Source organism: Ostrinia furnacalis, unplaced genomic scaffold (genome assembly GCF_004193835.3).
Source record: "Ostrinia furnacalis isolate ACB-3 unplaced genomic scaffold, ASM419383v2 OfSCF4936, whole genome shotgun sequence".
Classification (NCBI taxonomy): domain Eukaryota; kingdom Metazoa; phylum Arthropoda; class Insecta; order Lepidoptera; family Crambidae; genus Ostrinia; species Ostrinia furnacalis.
The window spans coordinates 445,461-471,825 of NW_021135175.1; the positions used below are offsets into that span (position 1 = coordinate 445,461).

The 26,365-nt window shown below is 37.9% G+C and overlaps 1 protein-coding gene across 2 annotated transcripts in view; it reads right to left on the reverse strand.

The window, feature by feature from the left end:
• Window positions 1-4,662: 4,662 nt before the first annotated feature.
• Window positions 4,663-26,365, reverse strand: part of LOC114360329 (uncharacterized) — a 33,867-nt gene continuing 12,164 nt past the window's right edge. For both annotated transcript variants that reach the window (XM_028315013.1, XM_028315012.1), the window contains exon 4: window positions 4,663-5,320. In XM_028315013.1, the coding sequence (XP_028170814.1) occupies window positions 4,913-5,320 (408 nt within the window). In that variant the 3' untranslated portion in view covers window positions 4,663-4,912. The remainder of the gene's footprint in view (window positions 5,321-26,365) is intronic.

The following is a 26,365-nucleotide window of genomic DNA, read 5'->3' on the forward strand; positions in this document are numbered from 1 at the left end:
CTACTGCATTAAATTGACTCTTTATTTATGTAGCTTTCTTAACTACTAGACTGGGGAAGTAGGTTACCTAACTAGTTTGTTTGTTCTTCATACGGGTTAATATAATAGGTATAAGAGTCTTGCTATCAAAATTTCTAACCATTTGTTTTTGCTAGTTTGACATTCGTTTCAGCCGTTTGACGTCCACTGCAGGACAAATGCCTTCCCCAAGGATACCTCTGGTACTTACATCGAGTTATAATTTAAATTTCGCAAATAGCAGCACAGACCTTTAACGCCAACCAAAAAATAGCTTAATTAAATCATGAAAATACTCGATACAATATCACGGAACTCCCTACGTATAAATAAATAAATCATTAGTAGTTTACAGTTGTTTTCATTAATTTTGTAATCAAGTCAACTAAAAGACGTTTATTACTAAAACCCAAAACAATTTATATTTACTGGAACAATGGCACAATTGGTTCACAATACGGAAACTAATTCGCTTTGTTGTGGCTTGTTTAGTTAGTAGGGCCGAAGACGGAGGCGGCAAATTAACAATGTGCCAAAAGCACACGTGTTGATGTATTGTTATTATTAGTTGGAAACATAGTAAAATACTTTAGCGACGTGTGGGCAGGCCCCCCACTAGATGAACCGATGATCTGGTGAAGGTCGTGGGAAGTACCTGAATGCTATCAGCACAGGAACAGTAGTTATGTAGGTAAATCCTTGGGGGAGGCCTTGGTCCAGCGGTGGACGTCATTAGGCTGAAACAAACGAATTTTAGCGAAGCAAGCACATTTCAAAGGCTCATACAAAAACTCAGTCAAAAAAGCTGTAGGTAAAGTCCTAAGTTGCGAGAAAAAGGCGTACCCCTGATATAACTTCAATGTAAACTAAAATGGCACTTTCTAATATCTCCCAACAGTCATTACTTCCCATAGAGAGCTTACTTTTACTTACGACGTTTAATATTAAAATTTGCAGACAAATAACATTTAATTGTAACAACGCAGGCGTTATTAAGCCGTTTACAGGCTCAGGCTGAACGAATACTCGTTGGAAATTAAACACTCCGCGCTCACGCAAATTCGCGGTTCTCCTGAATATTCAACTAGGGTTAGAGACACGCACATTTATCGATAACGAAAGATACACGTGTTAGCGTTTATCGATAGTTTCAATCTTGCACTCGCGTGAAATCGGTTAGTTTCCTCTTTTATAGCAATGCAACGTAAAGCTCAATATTCGAATCTTTAGATCACGTTTCGATTTCCAAGTGTGTTCCATCGCCAGTTCAGATAGAGCATATTCATTTTAGCCTGAAAAGTTAAGTATACTTACTCGTACATCAATTTTCTTGTATAAAAATAAAGTACTTAGTAAAATTATTTTTCGGAAAGCACGTAGGAGTCACCTTAATGAGCCACGTGTAAATAATGTGTAGGAGGTTCATTAGTTTGACAAAATATTACTGATAGTACTATCGATACAAATTAATATGGACCTCTCTATAGGTGATAATACGCAACACCTTGCGACCTCGCCATTTGCAACTTGACGCTTCCTGATTAAATGATTAGGCGCTCCTATATGCCTGATGGAATTTGAGGATTTGATCTTGACACAATCATAACATGTGTCTTTTAATTCCTTTGTATTTTAAATAAATTAATATATTATTATTTTTTTAAATGTACACTCTTAAGCAAAGTAATCTTGCTCTTTAAATCCACAGGTAAATAGCCAAAGCGTTGTCCTTACATACTCGTAGGTGAAATAAAAAAACGCGGACCAAAAATATAAAGCATTATCACAAAAAGCTTAGTTGTACTAACCTAAAGCCATTTCGGAATTTATGAAGTCATTAATAAACCGATAGAAAGCCAGAGGGAATTAAAAATGCCAAATCGCTTTTGTACGAAGATAAATGCTACCAAGTGGTAACTTGGCTGCCATCTGTTTGGGCTGCTTATCAGGTCCACTGGGATTTGTGCAAACTTATATTACTGAAGTGCAGACAAAAGAAAAAATATTTGTTTTTACAGCTAGGACCACAATGCCAGCTGCGGTTATGGATTTGAATCCCACTGGGAGCAATCCCGTGTGATAAGTATTTACACTGGGAGTTAAATACAGGTATGTGTATACAGGGTGGAATCTTGTAATGCCACCTGAAGGAAAAGTACTCTTAGTACTGTGGATAGAAAATTTTACTCAAAGAAAACATTCCTTTATTTTTGAAAAGAAATAAAACTGCATTCAAAGAAATCTTCTTATTCTTATTCTTACAGGGTGTAATTTTTAACAGATTTTAGTTGGTTCAATTCCTGGGTATGACAAGCAAATGTTTGAAAATCCTTGAAGGCAGTTCTATTTCTTTTAGAAAATAAAGGAATGTTTTCTTCGAGTAAAATTTTCTATCTACAGTATTAAGAGTACTTTCCCTCCAGGTGGCATTACAAAATTCCACCCCGTATATTCTCATTACCTATATAATGTCATTACCTATCTATTTCCGTATAATGGACGTCTCTAGACTCTACGGGAAAAACCGTTAATTACTTTGGGACTAGGTCACTCAGTAAAAAGTGCAATAGTTAGTGCAAATTAAGCATGTAGTGGATGTCTAGCAGTGGACGTCATTTGTCCAGCAGTGGTCGTCATTTATTGTCCAGCAGTGGACGTCATTAACTTAAAACAAATGAACGAACGTCCTATACCTGAAATGACAATGATCGTGATGGTGGAATATGACATTACCCCCGTTTCTTCTAAGATAGTTCTTGCCAAAGTACGTCACCAAAATTCTTCACTAGGGATTAAAACAATCCGCTGCGTGAGTGTGACCTTGCTCCCTCAGGACGCCCCCAAACAGGATAAGTGTGCGGTGCGAGCTATTGTAGTTTGTTACAGGAAAATGTATCTTGTTTGACCTACATATAGGCAGAAGTTTTTGTAACCAGACAGTTCGAAATAGACATTATTAGCACTAAGTATAACTAGAAGTGACTAGAGACTAGACTAACATTTTATGAATAAAATCTAAAAATATAATCTATTATGTAACCGATTGAGCGCTTTCAGATATTTTAAAGGCATTTTTGTCGCGCGACTGTGGCGCTTCTAAGTCGCTTCTAAGACTCGTATACATATCTAAGTAGCGCTGCAGCAGCGCCTATATGTGAAAGCGCTCTTAGCTAATTTAAATTGTAATTAACTTCATGATGTAGGTCAATTGAATTGTAAAATGTATTTATAATTCATAATAATCCTCATTACCAGCACCTCTCGCATCACGCCGCTAATAAAACAGGTAATTAACACCGAAGTGTCCATCCTTGTCAATAATTAGGTTAAAGGGTAATTAATCTCTCACTTTATAACACTACAAACATCTCAAACAAACGGAAGAAGTCGAAAATTTAACGACTGCTATAAAATATCCAAATATAATGACACTAAAATCTATAAATTCCTGCACAGTGTGTACTTATAACCTAAATGACTGATTTTAAAGTTAGGCACCTTAAATTCGGTCGCACATTCTTTAACTACAACGTTATAATTATTATTACCTACTGACGGGATTGCTCCCATGTACCTTAATTTTGAGTTTCCAATATTTCGGCACCGTTGCAAGCGCCATATTACTCCGTGACCATGCAATCCCGTCAGTAATAATAATTATGAAAATGACCATGAAGGTTTAATACAACGTAATAGAACTAAATGTACACAAACTCGTTACACAAACAATACGATGGCCCACTTCATTTGGAAGTTAATCAATTTCATTGTTCACTGAAAAAGGGATCGAACCTCCCGTGGGATAGAAGAGCTGGCAAACATGTACCTACTAATAATAACGAAGAGACATGGCGAATAAAATTTAATTTAGGTTTCAGCTCTGAGGTATTGAAAGTTTGTTTTCAGTATAACACAGGATAACAAAGGGGTTAGGGTTAGTCTACATTTTGGTTTGTCAAAATGAGGCTATCCTTTCTCTCGGCTTTTTCAAATCCCCTAGTTCACTCACCGTATCACCAGTGTGTCATATCATATTAGTATGTTGATTTAAAATTTACTACCGTTTCTTTCATTTGTGTTTGGTGTGATGTGATTCACTAAATAATAATCTTTAAGAAAATAGCTAGTGATCTATTCTTACGATGATCATGGCAACATAAACATGACGAGCTAGTTTAAATACCCCAGTAGTACAACCAGTTACTTGCGTAAAATTTTTTGATTGCTTTCCGAACATAGGGAATATTAGAACCTTTACAGCACCTTACATCGCTGAGTTTGTAATCGCCTTAACCTAAGTCTATACAGTGTATGTTCTAGGCCGAATGCCTGTAGCAAGGATGCCCAAGTTGTAATTAGTTTGGGCGCCTAATCCTGGCCAATCCCTAACACGGCTTACCTGGAGCCTCAATGTTTCACCGCTACAACGGTGTTTAGGAAGAAATTACAATTAACTTAGTCTTTACAGAAAATTGACTCGGATTTTAGTTTTGAATTGGAATTTTTCTTATTAACATTTTTAAATATGGATACTAAAATACACAGAGTAACAATGCAATAACATGTTTATTAATAAATTAGGTATGAAATGATTTTAAGTTATAAGAACCTTAAACCGTATAAAATATTTGAGGATAAAATCTGTAAAGCTTTGGTCACACTGTCTATGCGTTGCGTTTATGTTGCGTAGTACTATTGATAATAAATTACAATCTTTGCAGATAGCAGGGCAGACAATATTAATGTTACAGACAGATCCTTCTTTACAGATGATTCCGAAAAAAATCGGTTCTCCTTATTCGTACGGTCGTACCACATCACTACTATACTATCGCACTAAGTAATCGTCATTTGGTCGCAATATCAAAATAAATTACAAGTACTAAAATGTTGGTCACGCAATAGAATAAGATCTTTTGAACACTGCGTGTTTTCTTCTGCAAAATTTTCTTTTATACCGTCTCCTTGTAGGAAATGCTTTGAATCTTTCACTGTTCGTGACTGTCTCCACAATCTGCAGCCATGTCTGGTCCAGATCTTCTGGTAGCTTATCGTTAATTAAAATTATCGGCATAGTTAGCCGATTTTCAGGTTCTATTTTAACTTTATCTTCTATAATTGCTGGATTAACTTCCGCCCAGTGTTTTTGATGTGTTTCTTCAAGCGGATCAATATTGGGTTCCTTATCAGTTATGACAGCTATTTCGATTGGGTTTTGATTTGGTTCAGGCGTTTGAGCTTCGTTTTCTGACGCTTCCATCGCTTCTGCTCGTAGTGCTGCCTCTGCATCCAAGAGCATATGCTGAAACAAGAAGTAATAGCAATTACGAAACGCAATTTCAAAAAAGGATTAGTTGGGTTTCAAGTGCAATCATACTATAATCCGTGGATTAAACCATAAAATGTAAGGACTCAAGAATCTTACAAGCCATTGCCAACAAATCCAGAACATTTTAATTGTGGTTATCTACGCGTGGTGTGGAAAATACACTATTTCTAAGTTTGAGAAGTTTAACTATTTGGGAGACTAGAAGTTCTCTAAGTATTTTAATTTAGCTATGCCTCAACTTCTAAACAACTATGCATAAATTCAACCTCGACGGCTGCATCCCCGAGGACTTAGTGATGACGTACGCTAACTAAATCCAAATTAAATTGCTGTTCATCTGGGTATATGTACCTACTAGGATAAAGCACGGGAGATAAGAAAACTGTAAGTACATTAATTAACGTTTCGTCATCATACACTAAATTAGGCACTAATCTACACTTAAGAATAATTGAGGGAAGTGATTGGTCAGTTTCAGGCTTAATCTTAAGTTTGAATGCACTTAAGAACGAGGAATAGCCTGCCATTTCGTACACCATGTTCTTTCAAACTCCTTTGGTCATTAGTCAACATCCTTATGTATCTAGACTATCGTGATCTTTCTTGCACATTATTCCTATTATGTATCTACCTGAAGCTAGAAAAGTACCTACTAACTTTAAAAGAACAAAGAATTTAAGTACTTATTTGAGTGCATGATGATGTATTTAAACTTTCACCGTTAATATTAATTTAACAAAACGTAGGTGGTATATTTTAACAAGAAAATGTATTTTGAAAGCGCAGACATTTAAAACGTAGGTTGTAAACAAGTGGGATGAAGTCTTAAAATTATTGATTTAAATGAATAAAGTTTAAAAAATATTTTTCTAGAAAACTGTAATTAATGTTACTACAGAATGGGCTTTAACTCTCTCCTATTGTAAAAAGTACCTACAACTCGATAAAATTCAAATTCCCGATAAAAATGTTTCGGCCAAACTTCAACATTTCTTAGAACTCATTAACGCGAGCTTATAACCTTGAAAATTTCTGTAATTTTCAAACAAAGCTAGTTTATATTACATTGTTTTATCTTTAAAACAATCTTGTTAACTGACATAACTAAGGCTGAGTTGCACCACCTAACTTTGACCGTCTATGACGATAACCGGTGTTTTTTGTATGAAGTTTGACAGATTTTTGACGTTTGTCCGAGTTAAAGTAAGATGGTGCAACCCAGCCTAGTCAGTAATTTCTTTGTGTACTTTTTATAACTAGGCCGAAATATTTTAGCTGAAAGTTCTTAAATAACGTAGGAATTATTTACTTCTCTTTATAATTTTCTATCGTAAAGGTATTATAGTTGTACCTATTGTGTTTATACTTACAAGATATTTTTTCTGAAGCTACTAGGTATATGGCCTATTTTTAACTTTACCAATAATAATAAATAAATGATCTAGTAAATACCTCTGTATTTTGATTTGGGCCAAAAGTTCAGCTCGGAGAAAAAGTTAGGCTGTTAAAATAAACGCCCTTGCGTACAAAATTGCGTAGTCACTTTCTTTTCCGAAGTTGTTATGGCGATGTTTAATTTCTGTAAAGAGGATCGTTAACTTTAATATAAAGTTGAATGTTTTGAGTTTTCTGCTGGGATTAAGGACTTCGTAGTTTATAATTTTCTTTGTAGTTTTACTTTGTATTGAAGCGTTGAATCATTAAGGACCCGTTTTAGAGTTTTATGTTTTTATGACTCGCGAAGACTCGAATTTCATCAGCTACCAAACATTACAAATGACCGTAGACCACATTCACACCGCCGAAGCTTATACAGGGTGTTAGGTAAATGGGTATATGAGCCGACACTAGCCCATGTTAACATGGGCATATTAATGACATACCATTATCACCATAGTGAAGTCAGAAATTCGATATCATCATTTTATTTTATTTTTATTTTCATACAAAATAAAATTATAAAATCCGATTTGTATGAAATTTAAAATAATTAAAATGAAGATATCAATTTTCCGACTTTGCCATACCATTTATATGCCCATGTTAACATGGGTTAGTGTCGGCTCATATACCCATTTACCTAACACCCTGTATAGAAGTTTGAATCCATGCGGCGCCGTACGAAAAATACCATAGTTTTTTTAACCTTCCAATTTAGACAAAATTTGGGTGCATTCACCAGGCAAATGAACCCATATCGCGACACATGTTTGGAAATTCCATATTCCAGACCTGGAACCGATTAGCTTGGAATAGTGCCAATGGATGATTCATCGCAGTTCCATAAACGTTCCAGTCACGTCCAAGCCTCGGATAACCGATTGTGATTCAACTTGCAATCGGAGAGTGATTCTGGAACCCGCAAAGGACCCGACATTTCAGTGTTAAATCGATTACTTAAACTACTTTTCGATAAACGATTAGTTGTTGTTTCAATTATTGGTAGAGGTTGATCTTTAATTGTGACGTTGTTGTAAAGACAAAAGTGAGACTTTGATAGCTTACATTTCGGTTAAAAGATAAGTAAAATAATTATATAGCCTTTGAGCTACTTAAACTTTTTGGCGTTAGAAAGTTACAATATCCATCTCTCCATCCTTACCAACTTAATTAAGTATGTACCCAGATAAAGGAAATATGTAGACACGAGTATAATAAAAATTGATGATGTTGAATAATTATGTATCTCATTTGTTGCCTTTCCCTATGGAAATTCAATTTATTTATAGATTCCTTTAGCTCCTCGCACACTGAAAGTATTCAAAAGGCCTCCCTTTATACGCTACATGTAAACGATTTTGGGTAATTTGATTGAATTCACGCTTAACCGCCATCATGAAACCCGACCGTTTTTGCAAATGCCTTAATTTTATGCATTAGGTACGACGTAGTTAAATAATCAAAATGGCAATGCCAGATTTTGTATGGAAGGTGGCGTCTTTTTTTTTCGCGCTGCCATCGACCAAATTTGTTTTTTTATTACAAAATAGTGTAATAAACCAAACTTACTATGAAATGTAAACCTCTAAACTCAGTCTGAACTGAGTTACGAGCGTTAGAAGTTTGATGATTTTACATACTAGATTTGCTTTTTGCGCGCAAGTTTTGTAAGAAATAACAAAGTGTACGTGATCCAAACTGGACTTGCCTGCGCGGTAATACGTGAGTAACCCGTACCATACTCGTAACTCATCCAGCGACACTATCGCAACAACTTCGCATACAACGATGCTCCGGTCACCTGCAAAGTCAGCATCTACTACAGACCTCCGTTCTCTCTCTCTTGAGAATGAGGTCGATATTGATAATCAATTGCAAAACATCAACACACGAAAGCGGGTGAAACTTGACCAAGATGTCTCGCCAACAAAATTAGAAGACATGATGTTTCGTATGCAAAAATCGTTTGATGAAATCAACAAGAACATCAACGACGTCGTCAAAGTTGAGCTCAGTAATTTAACATCTGTCTCCTCCGAAATTAAGGCGGAATTGAATTCACTACGACGGGAGAATACTGAATTGAAAAGCTCAATAGAAGCAATGTATGCGCAACAACAGGAAACAGTCGCTTTGGTGACTGACTTGCGTGCATCCCTCGACTTCACCTCCAACCGAGTCGACATCTTAAATAAACGGGTAGACAAATGCGAGGAACACTGCAAGCGTGATGATGAACTAGCAAATGAACTAAAAACTACAAAACAGGCGTTAAAAACCATAGAAACCGACTTAAATCGCCAACAACAGCGAGATAGGCTACTAAATTTGGAAATAACAGGAATCCCCGAAGCTAAAACAGAGGAATTACCAATTATTTTTCAACAAATTGCTACGATATCTGGGGTATCCCTCTCAGCTGATGACTTCGAGCATATCAACCGCGTACAGCCCAAACAACCCGTGAAGGGCCGTCCGCGATCCATTGTTGTCAAACTCAAGAATCGTATCCACAAAGACAACATCATTGCTGGGATACGTAAGCGCCGTGGAATCACTACCAAAGACTTAAACTTGCCTGGAGACTCAAAACCTGTATACGTAAACGAACATCTGACCACCCAAAACAAACTTCTGTACAAAAAATGCAGGGAGGTAGCAGCAAATAAAATGATAAAGTACGTATGGATAAGACATTGCAACATATTTATGCGCAAGGATGATACATCACCGGCGGTACTAATCAACGCCGAAGACGATTTGAAGAAGTTTCGTTAAAATGCATGCCCTTTGTTTAGGTAGATTGTGGTATTTGCAATTATTGTTATTCATAGTCATCTCAGGAATCTTTATGTTTGTCATACTTTCACCTACACTCATTCAAAACCACTTTACACCTCCTCATTTTATGAAATATATTAATGTTGAATACACCTTTTTAACACTTCACCCTACGCCTACAAACACACATAATCACTGTACATCACATTTTATTAAGAAGCTCCTACCCGCTGACTCACCCAATCAATTACACTACGAGTATTTTACATTTCACTTAACTAAACCACAAAATATAACTAAACACATAATATCTCCCATTCCACTGTTTAATTTTTTCACCCATTACCTACGAATATGCCTAATGTCCTACTTATTATCGCACAGCATCACTGGCGTAAAGCAAAATCATCTTACCTATCGTAAATCTGTTATGCACGTCTCGGAATGCATTGATTCTTGTCATCTGGCATCGCACGACTAGCTACAAAACATAATCATTTATCATACGTTTGGTTTGAACGCTGTGTTGTTGCTGTTTAAGCACTTCCTGGTATACAATAATATTATTATAATAAATGAAATAATCAAACAATCATACTTATTACTATTCTTGAACTTCCCACTATTGAAGAGGGTCAAACATTCTGAATATTATTCTTATTACACACGAGTATTATCACAGTCACGTAACGCTTTTTATACACTAGATTCGACATATTATATCAAGCTTTATGTACAGTCGCTTTTCTATCGTAGTAATCACACAAGGTTTAGCAACAGCACAGTTTCAATTTACCAACGTAATAGTGAAGATCTATCATTATCACACATTGCAATCCGCTCCGCTGGCCCAGCACGGTATACGTCCGTGCATACCGCTGCCATTTGTGTGCCTGATCGCGCTGGCAGTGGGACGAACCGTTCCCTGCTATATATTCATACACATAACTATACCTATAGTCACCACAGATCGCCACTGCTTAGCGAGTTCGTGATTGTAATGATGGCCTATTACGATGTAAAAAACATAGACCAGCGGACCGCACGGAAATTATTTAACGTTTTCACTCTTTTCTGTTCGAGAATCCTAGGCCTAATTTTGTGCGAGTTTATTTTCTTGTATCTAGATACCACTAACACACTTTGTATAAACACCATAATCAATTTCTCATGCCCACTTGTTAATAATAAATACACTTTCAGAAATATACAATTTAAAGATGGTTACACAAATGGATAAAAAGAGTAAAGAATTGGTACTATCTATATATTACCAAAATGTCCGTGGGCTGAGAACCAAGTGTTTGCAGGTGAGAAAGGAGATATTATGCAATGAATACGACATTCTAATAATTACTGAAACTTGGTTGCACCAGGGAATTTTTGACAGAGAATTCTGCGACGATCGTTACGACGTGTTTCGTTGTGATCGTGACTTGGTATCTAGTGGTAAGAGAACGGGGGGAGGGGTTATGATATTGGTTCGTAATGAGTTGTGTGCGATNTCAATAATCAAGCTGTCTATTGCTGTCAAAGTGTAAACAAACTTTATTTTAAATGTGTGCAATTGATTTTGTGAATTAAATTGCTAAAATCTTTTTATAGTCGTGAAAGAAAAGTGGTTCACAATGTGTTAAAGTATTTGTCGAAGATAAATATTAAGGGTTCGGACAATATTTTCATTGAATAATGTTTCCGACAAAGGTTGTCAAATTGACTGACATGTTTATCGTATAGTACAGTCCGCTATGAAAAATTAGCTGTGGTTTGTTTCAACTACCTATTTTAAAGTTATCTGTCACTTTCTAAGTGTTGAATTTTATAGAATTGGGTAAGAAGTACCGAGTTTGAAGCGTTCTTTAGCAGATATTGTAGTTCTGAATTTGATTATTGATGAATAATAAAATAAATCCTACTAGCTCGATTGATGGTTTCATTTAATTTATTTAAACCAGGTTACCTATAATATAATCTTTTTTCATTAATTTATGAGAATATCAAATTAGGCCGTAATCCTGAATCCTGATACATAAAGTTAGCCTATTAATTTAACACAGGTACGACTGTACTCAGTGTTGCACTATCAAATGCAATTGACGCGCCTCTATGCCAGGGTTTTTATGTTCCTGGCCAGGCTATAATTAAACGGAACGTTCCTGAGTGACGCTGATCGCTCTGCGCCGACGCTTTACACATTTCGGCTGTCAGCGCTGACGGTCAGCGTGCGTCAGCGTGATTCTAAAACCCGCCTTACCCTCTGCTCGCCCAGCTCATTGCTGACGATGGTAAAGTCCAGTCCGAGATCGGGCACCTCACTCCGGCCGTGCGCCTTGAGCATCAGCAGGCCCCGGTATAGCCCCGGGTCCAACGAACCTAGTGCGTGAACATCAGGCTCTCATAACAGCTGGCCTAGAGACCTGTGCTAGTGGTGGCTGCACCAGTAGTCCGCACTCACCCTCTGCTCGCCCAGCTCGTCGCTGACGATAGTGAAGTCTAGCCCCAGGTCGGGCACCTCGCTGCGGCCGTGCGCCTTGAGCATCAGCAGGCCCCGGTACAGCCCCGGGTCTAAGGATGCTAGTGCGTGGACATCAGGCCCTCATAACAGCTGGCCTAGAGACCTTTACTAGCGGTGGCTGCACCAGTAGCCCCGCACTTACCCTCTGCTCGCCCAGCTCGTCGCTGACGATAGTGAAGTCTAGCCCCAGGTCGGGCACCTCGCTCCGGCCGTGAGCCTTGAGCATCAGAAGGCCCCGGTATAGCCCCGGGTCTAATGAAGCTAGTGCGTGAACATCAGGCTCTCATAACAGCTGGCCTAGAGACCTGTGCTAGCGGTGACAGCACCAGTAGTCCGCACTCACCCTCTGCTCGCCCAGCTCGTCGCTGACGATGGTGAAGTCTAGCCCCAGGTCGCCTTGAGCATCAGCAGGCCCCGGTATAGCCCCGGGTCCAACGAAGCTAGTGCATGCACATCAGGCTCTCATAACAGCTGGCCTAGAGACCTGTGCTAGTGGTGGCTGCACCAGTAACCCCACACTCACCCTCTGCTCGCCCAGCTCGTCGCTGACGATGGTGAAGTCTAGCCCCAGGTCTGGCCTTGAGCATCAACAGGCCCCGGTATAGCCCCGGGTCCAACGAAGCTAGTGCATGAACATCAGGCTCTCATAACGTGTGCTAGCGGTGGCTGCACCAGTAGTCCGCACTCACCCTCTGCTCGCCCAGCTCGTCGCTGACGATAGTGAAGTCTAGCCCCAGATCGGGCACCTCGCTGCGGCCGTGCGCCTTGAGCATCAGCAGGCCCCGGTATAGCCCCGGGTCTAGCGAAGCTAGTGCGTGAGCATCTGGCTCTCATCAGTGTTTGCAGGTGAGAAAGGAGATATTATGCAATGAATACGACATTCTTATAATTACTGAAACTTGGTTGCACCAGGGAATTTTTGACAGAGAATTCTGCGACGATCGTTACGACGTGTTTCGTTGTGATCGTGACTTGGTATCTAGTGGTAAGAGAACGGGGGGAGGGGTTATGATATTGGTTCGTAATGAGTTATGTGCGATGCACTGGGCCGCTGCCGACCCCTCGCCTACTTCCGAAATGGTTACGGTAATGATACCGGCTCGCGCGCTTAGGGCCACCGCGGATTTGTATTTAAGCGCGGTTTACATCCCACCTGATCGCGAGCACATCCCGGCTGATATAGATTATGTGTTGCGTACTGTGGAGGGCTTAACAGAAGCGGCTTCCTCCAATAATAGTTATCTTTTGATCGGTGACTTCAATCTACCATGTATCTCGTGGACCAATGATACACCACTACACATAACCACGGGTTGCACCGAGGTACAGAACGCTGCTGTGAGACTAACTGAGACATTGAGTTTTGCAGGACTAAAACAGTATAACAATGTTACAAATTATGCTAACAACACCCTAGATTTGGCATTCTGTAATCTCCCCTTGGAAGTCACTCAATGTAATTCGCCCATAACAAACCTAGACCGTGCTCACCCGGCCTTAATTATCGAAATACTTGATCTTTCAGTGCAACCCCTTGTTGAAGCATCTATGTCAAAATATTTGTTTCACAGGGGTGATTATGACAAAATGAATGAATTATTCCGTGGCGTTGACTGGCGGTCCCGTTTGGTCTCTGGCTCAGCTGATGAATCTTGCGAAGAATTGTATAAAATTATTAACGCATCTATACAACAACACGTCCCCATGAGAGCCACTCGTGGTAATTGTAGGTTCCCGACTTGGTACAGTCCGGCATTAATTAAAATTATAAAAGAAAAAAATNTGACCATGCAGAACGTCGTAGCACCCCGCAAAACGTCGTAGCACTCCGCAAAACGTCGTAGCACCTGAACGCTGTAGAATTACCTACTACATAAGTTGACACTCCGCGAGGTGCTACAGTGCTAGACTGTAGCACCTCGTGGAGTGTCAAATCACTTCGTAGCACATTGTATTAAACCACTCTACCCCTTTATAATCTTAACGCTTTTTAAATTCAGAGGTCGGTAGATCTCATGCAACTTTGTAGTATTTTCAAAGACACCTTCATCCAAGTAATCGACATAGCATAAAAATCTAGCATTAAAATAGTCAATATCTCAACTAGAAACACAAATAGGAAACTCGTAATCATCTAGAAACTTTGAGCTTTTCGAAGCTCAAAAGAACTGGCTGGAGCAGGATCGGAAATAGTCAATATTGAAAGAGATAGCTTCCTGTATTTGCCCCATCGGGCTACGGGCTGGAAATAAATATCAGAAATGCTTTGTTCCGATTGTAGAGTGTGGAAACTTGTAGTAGGAACAGGATGTTGGGAAATATTTGGGGGAAAAAATAAGAGATGGGAAGTTCCCTTAGCATTCAAATTTCGATCCTAAGAAATTTTAGAAAGGAAATAATATGTCCTTATTTTACTTACTGATTTATTTTCCTAATTGTTATTATGCAAATATCGTAAAAGACAAGTTTTTACTGTAGTCTTTTTTTTCATAAAATTAACTTATTGATAGGTAACTATGGCTGCTAGATATACCTAATCTAAGGGATTGATAACTCATAAACATTCGGACTTAAGTAAAAAATGGAGGTAAATCTAAGTTCATCAATCATCAGTCAGCTTTTTAACGGATTTCAGCTATGCTTAAACTATTAATTTTAGTTTACAACGCATATAAAATACACACCGTTTTTCCTCTCACAAAAAATGCCCCATCTGACGTCATTATAATGATATAGAAAGAATGACCGATCAAAATGAAATAGCTTGCATGGCTGTGAAATTCTGCTAAGACACGAAACCAAAAATGGCATGGAGATGGTTTGTGTAGTAGTTTTTTTATTTTTTTATTTCAGAAATATTAAACGTCTTTCTGCCACACTTGATAAAGTCTTGATGATCAATTAAAAATTAAAATTGTTCTGAAGATATCGGTCTCCTTAAGGATTTCCACAACGTGTGGCCCGTATGCCTTACGCGTCCTTCACTAGATAGTTGGCCCATTGAATAGGTACTCGGAATTGTTCCTACCTCTTGCTCCTACCGCTGCAACTCCTGTGTAGACAGGATCAACAGCTTGACCGCTATTAAAAAACCTAACTAATGAAGGAGTAGGAGGTTTTTTTATGGCACAGGAGGCAAAGGTTTACTTACATATTGTGTTTTTTTAGGTCGTGGACGCCACTCAATAACCTTTTTACCCCAAGTCCTTAACTTTTCTTGCACATACTCTGTTTCTTAGGCGTTATAATTATAACTTTTTATTTAAAAAATAAATCAATAACCTAGAAAAGCGTCTCCAAAGATTTCCCTGTCCCCGCGCAATATGCGTCCGACCTCACGAATGTGGCCATTACTCAAAGTCCGGCCGAACTCGCAACCGTCTTACTTTTTTCTCACATTATCGCAAATATTCGGTCATTCTGGGCCGAACTGGCAAATACTCGGCCATTCTGGGCCGAACTACTGCAATAGCAGCGATATATGAGTTATAAGCTACGAATGGCTTCCATTCGAGACGGCTTTGTTTTTCCGAAAGGATTTTGGAGTTAGAGAATTCTTTTATGATTTTTAAAAGGACAATACCGTGACTGGAATTCAGGGTTCATTTTAAACCAAATACAATCAAACATGACTTATGAATGAAAAATATTAAGCCAAACACAGACCTGATGCTTAAGTTGAATTGTTGGAATATAGTTTTTTTGCGTTATTTCAAAACACGCCTTTTGTAACTGCATTGTCGTCTTTGGGCAGTCGGTCTACTCGTAGTTGTTTATGGATTCAACTGATAGAGATAATAATATATTTATTAGAATTCCTATGACAGCTAAACTAGTCACTGCAATATTGCAAAATAATACTTCACCTTTCTGCATATAATCTTCTTAGTCGGGCACTCTTGTCAGAGTGGTCGTGGGTGCGCTGACGAGGTACAAGGTAGGGTGTTCGGTGTCATCTCTGAGGGTAGCTCTCCTGGCGATGTGCTTCCATTTCTGACGGTTAGAGGCTTCGCGAGTACACTGGGCCATGGTGTCTGCATGTAATTCACTTCATTAAATTCATTCAAGTAAAAACTTAAAACCTATTCTGGAAAGGAAACGTTAACAGTGAAGTACCATCTTCATTTCAAGAGCTAATCCTTTACCGACATTTATCCAGGGCAAACTTCTGCTCCCGCGGCGGGGGTAGGATATCCTTTGGACTCGGCGAAGCATAAACCTGCGTTAGTTCAAGTCTGGAACAAGCATTACGAAATGTACCGACTGTGTGGTGCCTCGCGAGGCAGGTTTACCACGTTTTTGTTTACAGTAGTAGTTTTGTCAATACATTAGTAGGAAAATACTCGTACGAGTATAATATTTAAACTAAAGCGTAAATGCGAAAGTTTGGATGTCTGGATGTTTGTTACTCTTTCACGCAAAAACTACTGAAAGGATTTTGATGAAACTTTACAGTGTTATTGTTTATAACCCAGAATAACATAATTATACATAGGCTATAATTAATGACGATTTGTGACAAATCAAATTTCATGCGGGTGAAGCCGCTTACTTTGAGACTCACAACTGTTGCAGAACTGACGGCCGGCAAGGTTCTGGAGCGGAGGCTACATACCGGAAAGCACAATGTGGGACGTCCACCCACAAGGTAAAAAGGTTAGCAGGTCAATAGTTAGCCAACCGGTCAATGTGAAAATCAATGCCTATGTGTTCAGCAGTGGCAGTCCTGCGGTTGAAATAATGATGATGATTGAGTTAGCAAGATGTCAAGCGTCTCTCGCGAATCCATGCGCCCGGTGCTGATGCTTTTAACGAATGCAAGCGTTTGCCTCGCGAGGCAGTCCGCCCAGTCAATTCGCCCAGTCAGTAGCCTGGATGAGTTGAGGTATCTATACGAGTACACCTCCATCCATCGAGGTAGTGATACATCGCCTACAGTCATGGCCCATTGGCGGCTCGGCTCGAAGACAAATGGGTAATACGCACGCGTAGCTTATCGCGGGATTAGGTACAGCTATCAACGTAACTATCCTAAGAATAAACGTCTGGAACAAAATGATAATTGAATATTAAGAATCGCCTTTAAATAAATCAACACTAATATTCCTTTTTTATCTCATGGGTTCTTTCAATTAGACACTTTGAGCAGTCGTTGCTCACGAATACTCTGAATTGAGATTTTTAGCTTATGCATGCTCATTTTCTACTTAAGTTTATTTTAATACGTTCATACTTAAGTAGAAAGCGTGCTCAACACTAAAAAAAAACTTAATTCAATCACAGACTGTTGGTTAACTCTTGTTTAATTTTTTCTCAATTTTGCGTGTGGTAAACCATTGACGTCTAGCTCAAAACGTTTTTATTTGAAAGAGCCCTAAGTTTGCTTATTTAGTATGCTTTTATGCCCGTTTTCACCATCAGTCCCCAATTTTCAAGTGACCCGTATGAAAACAAAATTCCTGTTATGTGTTACCATTGGGGCATAGGGGTCACTTAAAAATTAGGGATTGATGTTGAAAACGGGCAATAAGCAAGTTAATCATTTCAGCTAGCCACACACAATCGGCCAATTCATTCGGCAAACCGAAATTTAAATTCGACCTAAGTAAATTCGAGGAAAGTTTCGATTCGGAAACGGTCGAATTCGTCTATTTCGGAGCCTTTTGTGCTGTGACCCACCTTCCATTTACACCAGAATTGGTTAAATGAAATTTTAAAGAGCCAGATTTGGTGAACGCTGAAAATATAGAAGATAGTGAAGTATAAGACAAAGTCAGTGTTATTTGAAAAGCATTCAGTAAAATTGTTAAATGAATTTCGTTTGATTCTAATGAGAGAATTTAACTTTTCAGCTGTAACGCAAGTTGACTTGAATTTTGTAAGAGTTGTAACGGAAAGCTCTGAGTGGGACGTCCACCCACAACGTGGACCGACGATTTCATAAAGGTAGCAGGAAGGCGCTGGATGCAGGCCGCTACAACCGCGAGACCTATTTTCAGCAGTGGACGTCCTATAGCCTTGGCCTATGGCTGAAATAATGATGATTTTTTTCCTCTTTATAAACAGTGCCTCTTTTATTTATGCACATCGTTTTGTGGACTAAATATAGTGAAGTAAGATGCTTCTACATTTTCGTTCAAAATCCCTTTGAAGCTAGCAAGACATTTAAAATGGGCAGAGTTTCTCAAGTAAATTGGACTAAAACTCTTCAGTGCTCCATCAAGCAGCACTTACTGACCGGCTTTTATTTAGGTTTTTAAACAGTACCTAAACAACGAGTTTTTTTTAAATTATTATAGTCCATGTACAAAACACTAAACATGCTTATTATACTGCGTGTTCCGACATTGATAATAAAATTGAAGATTTTTCTAAAGAATAAGAATGTAACTGTAGAAAATAAAACGAGAAAGAGCACTTACAAATACTTACGTTACGTTCTCTATCGAAATAAAACCATGACAGTCCAACGTGGTCCAACTTACTCTAGAAAAACTATTTTAAAGGATCTAAAATTTTAAAAACCTTTGCTAGAATATCGATTTCTAGCCTCTTTTGCGAGGAGCATCCTAAAAACATTTTGAATTTTCCGTCCTTTTACAAAATATTTTTAAGCTTGAACCAATTTTAATTTTATGTTCTTTGCAGGAAGCAAAAAAAGTCCTTCGTTTGTAGCAGAAATAGGGACAAAACCGGGTTTTCTAAGGTACATAAAGTTAAATCAATTTTTGTCTTATCCGCCATTCATGCCGCCTGCTTTCCACAAATAATGGGCTCAAGACTATTTGATGCGCCTGCATTTTCCGTGACACCGAAGTGGGGATTCCACTCGCCGTGAATTTTTAATAAGGTCACACCCGATACGACGCTGCAGGCGCCACAATGGATGCAGCTTTTACATTCCTGCAGTGCGATAAACTGCACTTACACATTCAAGTATCTGCAAGTAATTCTAAGAAGTACAAGATGAGTAGTTCGAAAAAAATCCAAAAATTTAATTATGAATCTTCTTTAAAAAGGGATAATCTAGCTCTGCAAATAGAGTTAGTTTCAATTTGCTGATTTTCCCGTCATTTTTTATTACTAAAACAAACAAGTTATTACGAAGGAAGAACATCACAAAGTGCTAAACTTACAAGCACTCCTTGACGTCACGGGTCTCTTCTTTTGAACTTTGGCGAACTAATATTTTTTTTTTAGTGTCAGAGTTGTCAGAGATGACGTCATATTTTTTCTAAATAAAAAAAATATTGCTTAAAATTGATGCAAAAGTTGGACTCAATGCTAAAGCATTCTCCGCCAGTCACCTTTGTCATAATCCTCTTTGTGAACACAGCAAAAATACCAACTGTGTCTCAGTTAGGAAAATAATTCAAAATCTAAAGACTAATCTAATCACTGGACTACGAAGGTCTATAGTTACACTTTCCACATACAAACTTCTAATTCCCTTTTAATTAAAACATTGTCCATTTACGTTTCACAGTGTCCATTTACGTTTCACAATCCAAATTTTAATTGCTAAATAAACAACTGTAGATAAAAGACGAAGTTGTCGGCCATTGGTCCTTTTAATACATACAGAAACAAGTTAGACACACGGTACTCAGAATGAAACTCAAATAAGTTTACCCTCATTTACACGTTACACACTGCTACGGAGGATGGACAGCAAAGAAAGTGTTACGACACTCAATTAATTTACAGTGAACTAGCGGCCCGCCTCGGCTTCGCACGGTTGCAATGAAATTTCCCGACTTTTTTCTTCTTCAATAGATAGAGTGACTCAAGAGGAAGGTATATATAAAACATGCATAATGTTTTATACATTATTGAGTCACTCTATCTATTAAAAAAAACCCATCAAAATCCGTTGCGGAGTTCTAAAGATCCAAGCATACGATAGCGGAAAGCGACTTGATTTAAATATTAAAATGTTGATCACCAATCATCAATTTATGACTGACATCGACATTGATGATTCTTGTTGCTGCAAAATGTCCTTTAGATTCTTTATCCACAACGAAGAAGCTCTTGACCTGTATCTCACCTGTAAGAAAACGATTATGCCTAGGCAAACATTGAATTTAATAGGTAACCCACCAAACCACGAACATTATAGTAACGTATTTCTACCCAGGTGTGAATAATGACATTAAACTTATTTTCAATTTGTGGCAATTGAACCCCGAATTACATACGGACCAAGAGAGTCCCTCTCTTAAATTACTATCACAGACAAGATCACGATGGAGATCAACAAAAGCGAGCAGTAAGGCTGGTTTTAGAGTCACGCTGACGCACGCTGACCGTCGTCGAACGTTCCCTTAAATTACATACGTATTGATCTGTCAGCGCCGACGATCAGCGAGCGGTCAGCGCGATTCTAAAACCCGCCTAAATCTAGTTTAAAAAAGCTTACCAAACTTTGTATCTGTATGTACGAGTATTTTCTACCGTCCGAGCGTTTCGCCACTAGTTATCCCTATAGAGGGAATTAACAATTGAAACTAGAAATTAATTACTAGTGGGCTTATAACCGACCCTCGGCGACCCTTCACTCTGTAATCCATCTTTATTAGGTAAAAATTACCTATAAAACTTTAGGGTTATAATAGTTGTTGATTGTTTTGGAATTCGATTACACGGAGTTGGATTAGTTAGGGTTCGGGTAAAAATTAAGGTAAATTGGGTTTGTGTAATTTAGAAATGCCAATATCAGTATAATTGCGGATGTTTTAGAACTTTTTCAGGACGTTAATGTTATCATTGAATAGTTATTTAGAATAATGGCTTCGTTCTCAAAAGATGACTTAAGCTAAACTTATGTAGGTATGCGTAGTAAAGTAACAAACTTAGGATATTGTTTGTTACTTTATAAATGAATGGTTTTTATTACAGCACACTCGTGTATAATTAAGAGTCCTCGAAGACTACAGACTTATTTTTGGCTGAGAGTTTAATCAGGCCTAAAATCAGTAGATAGGTAGGTTAAAAGAAACATTTATCAATGACGACGCGAGCGGCTGCCCGCGACTTCGTACGCGTGGATTCCGTTTTACCAACTTAGGGGTTGAATTTTGCAAAATCCCGTCTTAGTGAGCACCTACGTTCTAAAAGGACCCCCATGCAAAATTTGAGACTCCTAGCACTTGTAGTTTTTGGAGATTTCGTGATGAGTGAGTCAGTCAATCAGTGACCTTTCGCTTTTATAAATATAGGAGATAGATAAAGATTAATTACTTTAATGACTGTTTGGTTTTAAAGACTCTATGACAGACTCATATCAAACTTTGAAGTAAAAGTTACTTTGTTAATTTCTTCATACACTATTCATCAAAACCACAAGCAAAACACAGCTGCATTGTGTACATTCAGATACTAAAAGACAAGTAGCACTTTCCACGGAAAATTTCTGTTTATAACACACTTTGTACTCTACAGAATGCCATTGTGTTTTTATTAAGTCTCCCCTGCTAATGTAACGACTTAAAATGTAAAGTAACAAGTTTTTCATTGTGATGGTAACTTGGTATGGCTTTGAGTGAGGTTTAGAATTTCAGATGGTGCTTAGGTAGATGTAAATTCATGTAAAATTGTGAAAGTACATAACAATGGAAAGTAAATTACAGAAATAAATTCTGTACATTGGCAAAACAAAGTTGCAGTTAATGTACGAGGGGTGTTCAAAAAGTAATGAGAATGGGATATTAAAATTTCTAGCCTTTACAAAAATTTGAATAAATTTGGCTTAATTCCTCACTAGAATCTGGTAAAAAAATCATTTGAGTTCACCATTACGCTTAAGAATTATATTCACCTAAACACGACCAGTCGGTCAAAGTATAAAGAAGTGTAAAAGGCGTACTTAATGCTATATGGCGTCCTCTTTCAGGTACATTTACTATTAAAAAATCTAGACAACCAACAAAAAATACGACGCGCTGATAGCTTGAAATTTCCAGCATAAAGAATATTCTTCGGAGGGGAATTTATTTGAAAATTTTCACCTCTCTCCGTACATAAAAGGGGATAATGGAGGACATTTTTAAGTCTAAAAATACACTGTAAACGTAATGTAGTCATAATTTGTTACAGTTGAAAATTGATAAGAATATGCTTTTTATTGCTACATAGTTTTAAGATGTTTTGTTGTCTAGAGTAAAAAATAAAACAATTAGTTAGGTACATTAGAAAGTCTCATACTCCTGTTAGTAATTTTTATTCATCGTTAATCTCGAAATTACCTACGTTAATTTAACTTTTATAGAAGTTGATACTAGAAATAAAGTATTAAATTTTATATTTAATTTAATTTGACATATATTTTTTGTACAATACCAGTAATAAGCATAGCTGGAGGGTTAACGGGATTATTTTATACCTTTAAAAAGATGTGGACTATTCAAAAATAAGGCACATAAAAAATGGAAAAAATTTGGCAACCTACTGGACTACAGGGAGTTCGCATTTTTGCGTCAGAGACAACATCGCGTACAAGAATTATGTTTCACTAATTTTACAAAGTCCTCCGAAGAGGCTATTAGATTCCAACCTAAAGCATTCTGGAGTTATATTAAATCTTTGCGCGGAGGATCAAACTATCCAAAACAAATGACATATAAGGATCAAAAGATTTCGGATGGCAAGGCTATATGTGATGCTTTTAACAGCTTCTTTGAAAGTGTTTTTGGCAAGCCTTTAAGTAGATCTATCGAACCAGACGTAGCTGGCAACTCCATTGATGCTATATCAAAGATTCACATATCTTCTGATGCCGTCCAAAAAAGACTACAGTCATTGGATACATCAAAGGGACCGGGATGTGATGGTGTTCCCCCTTTATTTTGGCGCAACTGTGCTAAAACCTTATCGTTCCCCTTGGCTATTTTATTTAATAGGTGTCTTAACGAAGGAATTATGCCATGTATATGGAAAAAGGCTCATATAGTTCCTATTCACAAAAAAGCCTCTAGAACTAATATCGAGAACTATAGAGGTATTTCCATCTTAAACACTGTTAGTAAAGTTTTTGAGAAGATGGTCTTCGATATTATATATCCAGTCATTAGCAAGGGACTGCCTGTCAATCAGCACGGATTTCTAAGACAGCGGTCAACGGTCACAAACTTAGCATGCTTCTCCAATTATGTTCTTTCAAATATGGATGGAGGTGGGCAGATTGACGTGGTCTACACGGACTTCGAAAAGGCTTTCGACCGTGTGGACCACGTCATTCTCTTGAAGAAGCTACAGGATCTGGGAATACATGGCGATCTCCTTAGATGGGTCAAGTCGTATTTGAATAATCGGTCGCAGGCTGTAGTGATGGGAGGTTACAGGTCAGATTTTGTGGGTGTACCCACTGGCATTCCCCAGGGTTCGCACCTGGGACCATTGTTTTACAACGTATACGTATATGATATTACAAATTGTTTCACATACACAAAACACCTAATGNATCTCCTTAGGTGGGTCAAGTCGTATTTGAATAATCGGTCGCAGGCTGTAGTGATGGGAGGTTACAGGTCAGATTTTGTGGGTGTACCCACTGGCATTCCCCAGGGTTCGCACCTGGGACCATTGTTTTACAACGTATACGTATATGATATTACAAATTGTTTCACATACACAAAACACCTAATGTATGCCGATGACAAAAAAATTTTTTATAAAATACAAAATGATCGTGACTGTATTTTAATGCAACATGACTTGGACTCTTTATTCAACTATTATACGGAAAACAATATAACTGTCAATATAAATAAATGTGAATGTATTACTTTTACACGTAGGCGCAATCCAACAGTGTTCTCATATAATTTTAATGGCGTACCAATACGTAGATCAACGGTGGTAAGAGACTTGGGTGTTTATCTAGATGCAAAAATGCTAATGTCTGATCACATAGACAGGACTGCTAATAAAGCCTTCCAAAGCCTGGGCTTTGTCATGAGATCATGTAAGGCATTCTCCAGCGAGCATACCTTCAAAACTGTTTATTATGCTTACGTCCGCAGCGTTCTGGAGTACGCTAGTGCAATATGGTCTCCACAGTATGCTATACACAGGGATCGCTTGGAACGGATTCAAAAACTTTTTATTAAACACCTTAATTACCGTCTTCGTAAACCCACATTACCGACTTATAGTGACAACTGTAAACAGTATGGTTTACTGACCCTTGAGGATAGACGCAAATTGACTGATGCTTGCCTGTTGTACGACATAGTACGCGGTGGGGTGGACTGCCCTGAGCTTGTGGAAGGAGTATCTTACTGCGTTCCGGCCCCCCGATCGCGCCGCCAACCACGTCCTCTTTTCAATGTACCGCACTGCAAGACGAGATACGCGAGCAATGCACCGCTATCACGTTTGCCGCGAGTGTATAACCAGTACTTCAGCGAGATTGACCTATTTACCTATAGCAAGGTAAAATTTAGGTTACAAGCCATTAAAGTGCTAAAAGATGCCTGATCAGTGGGTGGGCCAAACACACACACACACACACACACACACACACACACACGAACACACACACACACACACACACAAACACACAAGGAGCATAATGTGTATATGTTTTGTGTTTCATTTAATGTTTTAGTGTCAGCATAATTTATTTTATTATTTTTAATTTGCATTTCCAACTCAATATGATATTCTGTGGAAATCTGTAATTAGCTGTAAGTTTTATTCAATACTAATGTATAATATTACCATAATGTATCGCCGTTGATTTCCCAAATAAATAAAATAAAATAAAAATAAATTGCAACAAAATATTGCGCTATTTTTTTATTGCGCTGATTCTGCTCCACACTGATGTCTGGAGCCTTCAATGGATGGTATTGTTTGTTTACACATCAATGTCACTATTTTGTTGCAATTTCTTACAAAACTTGCGCGCAAAAAGCAAATCAAATATGAAAATCATCAAACTTCTAATGCTCATAACTCAGTTCAGACTGAGTTTAGAGGTATGCATGTCATAGTAAGTTTGGTTTATTACACTATTTTGTAATCAAATAACAAGAATTGGTCGATGGCCGCGCGAAAAAAAAAAGACGCCAATTTCCGGCATTGTCTTTTCTGAGTACCTAACTTTACGACTCTCGAAAACATTTCTTTATAAACAATGAACATTATTAATGGCGCACTTGACTTTGTTCCTCCACGAACTCAGTGTTGTAATTTGATTTTCGTAAACAATAAGCTTACGTTGCGAAGAAAATAAACATCTGAGCGCCAGACAAAGTTCATATCGTTATAACAGATGCCGGATACTGGATACTTTAATAAATTAACCGTCAATAGGTTCAAAACATTACTGATATTAAAACTGTGCCAAGTCCAACCCAATCTCTAATTTTTGGTTTGATAAGAAGTTTTACAAGTGATCTGAAAGTTTTTTTTTTCGACGTATTGCGCCAATTCTTTTTTCAAATCTCAATGTGTTTTATTTCATTTTTTTACCCAAGAATTCATAAAAATTCCAACATTTTATCTACACTAATATTATAAAGAGGAAAACTTTGTTTGTTTGTTTTTTTGGTTGTAATGAATAGGCTCAAAAACTACTGGACCGTTTTTAAAAAATCTTTCACCATTCGAAAGCTACATTATCCACGAGTAACATAGGCTACATTTTATTTTGGACAAAAATATGTAGTCCACGCGGGCGAAACCGCTGGCGGAAAGCTAGTAATTTAATAAAATACGCTTAGGTACATCTACGAAAGCATTTCAAAAACATTTTTATTTCGATATTATTCCATTCCATCATTCTTCACATTCAAACATTTTATTAACCAAAATATTCAACATTTCACATTAATAAAAAAAAGCTACCTATTTCAAAATTAAATTGATCTTTTGAAACATTTAAGTAAGTACGCCAAATTAACGAGACTGTGATGAACGCAATTAATTTCTTGTCAGCCATAAAATGGGATCCTTTTAATTGTTGCTTTTGATACTGAATAAAGTTTGAAAAGCGATGGCGAGTTTATTAATGACGCCCACACTTCATCTGTTCCATGGCGGACACAGTATAAACAGAGGCAGTAAGTAAACTCACACTCAAACATTTTATTTAGGTATGGCTATCACTTTTAAAGTAAATAAAAAGGCACTCCTAAACAAGCTAATGCGGGCAGCGCAGAACCGATCGTTATGGAAATCCTTTGTCGTTATGGAAGACCTCCTGCCTTTGTCCAGCAATGGAAGTCATTTGGCTGAAACAAACGAACGAAATAAGCTAATATTACTTACTTGTG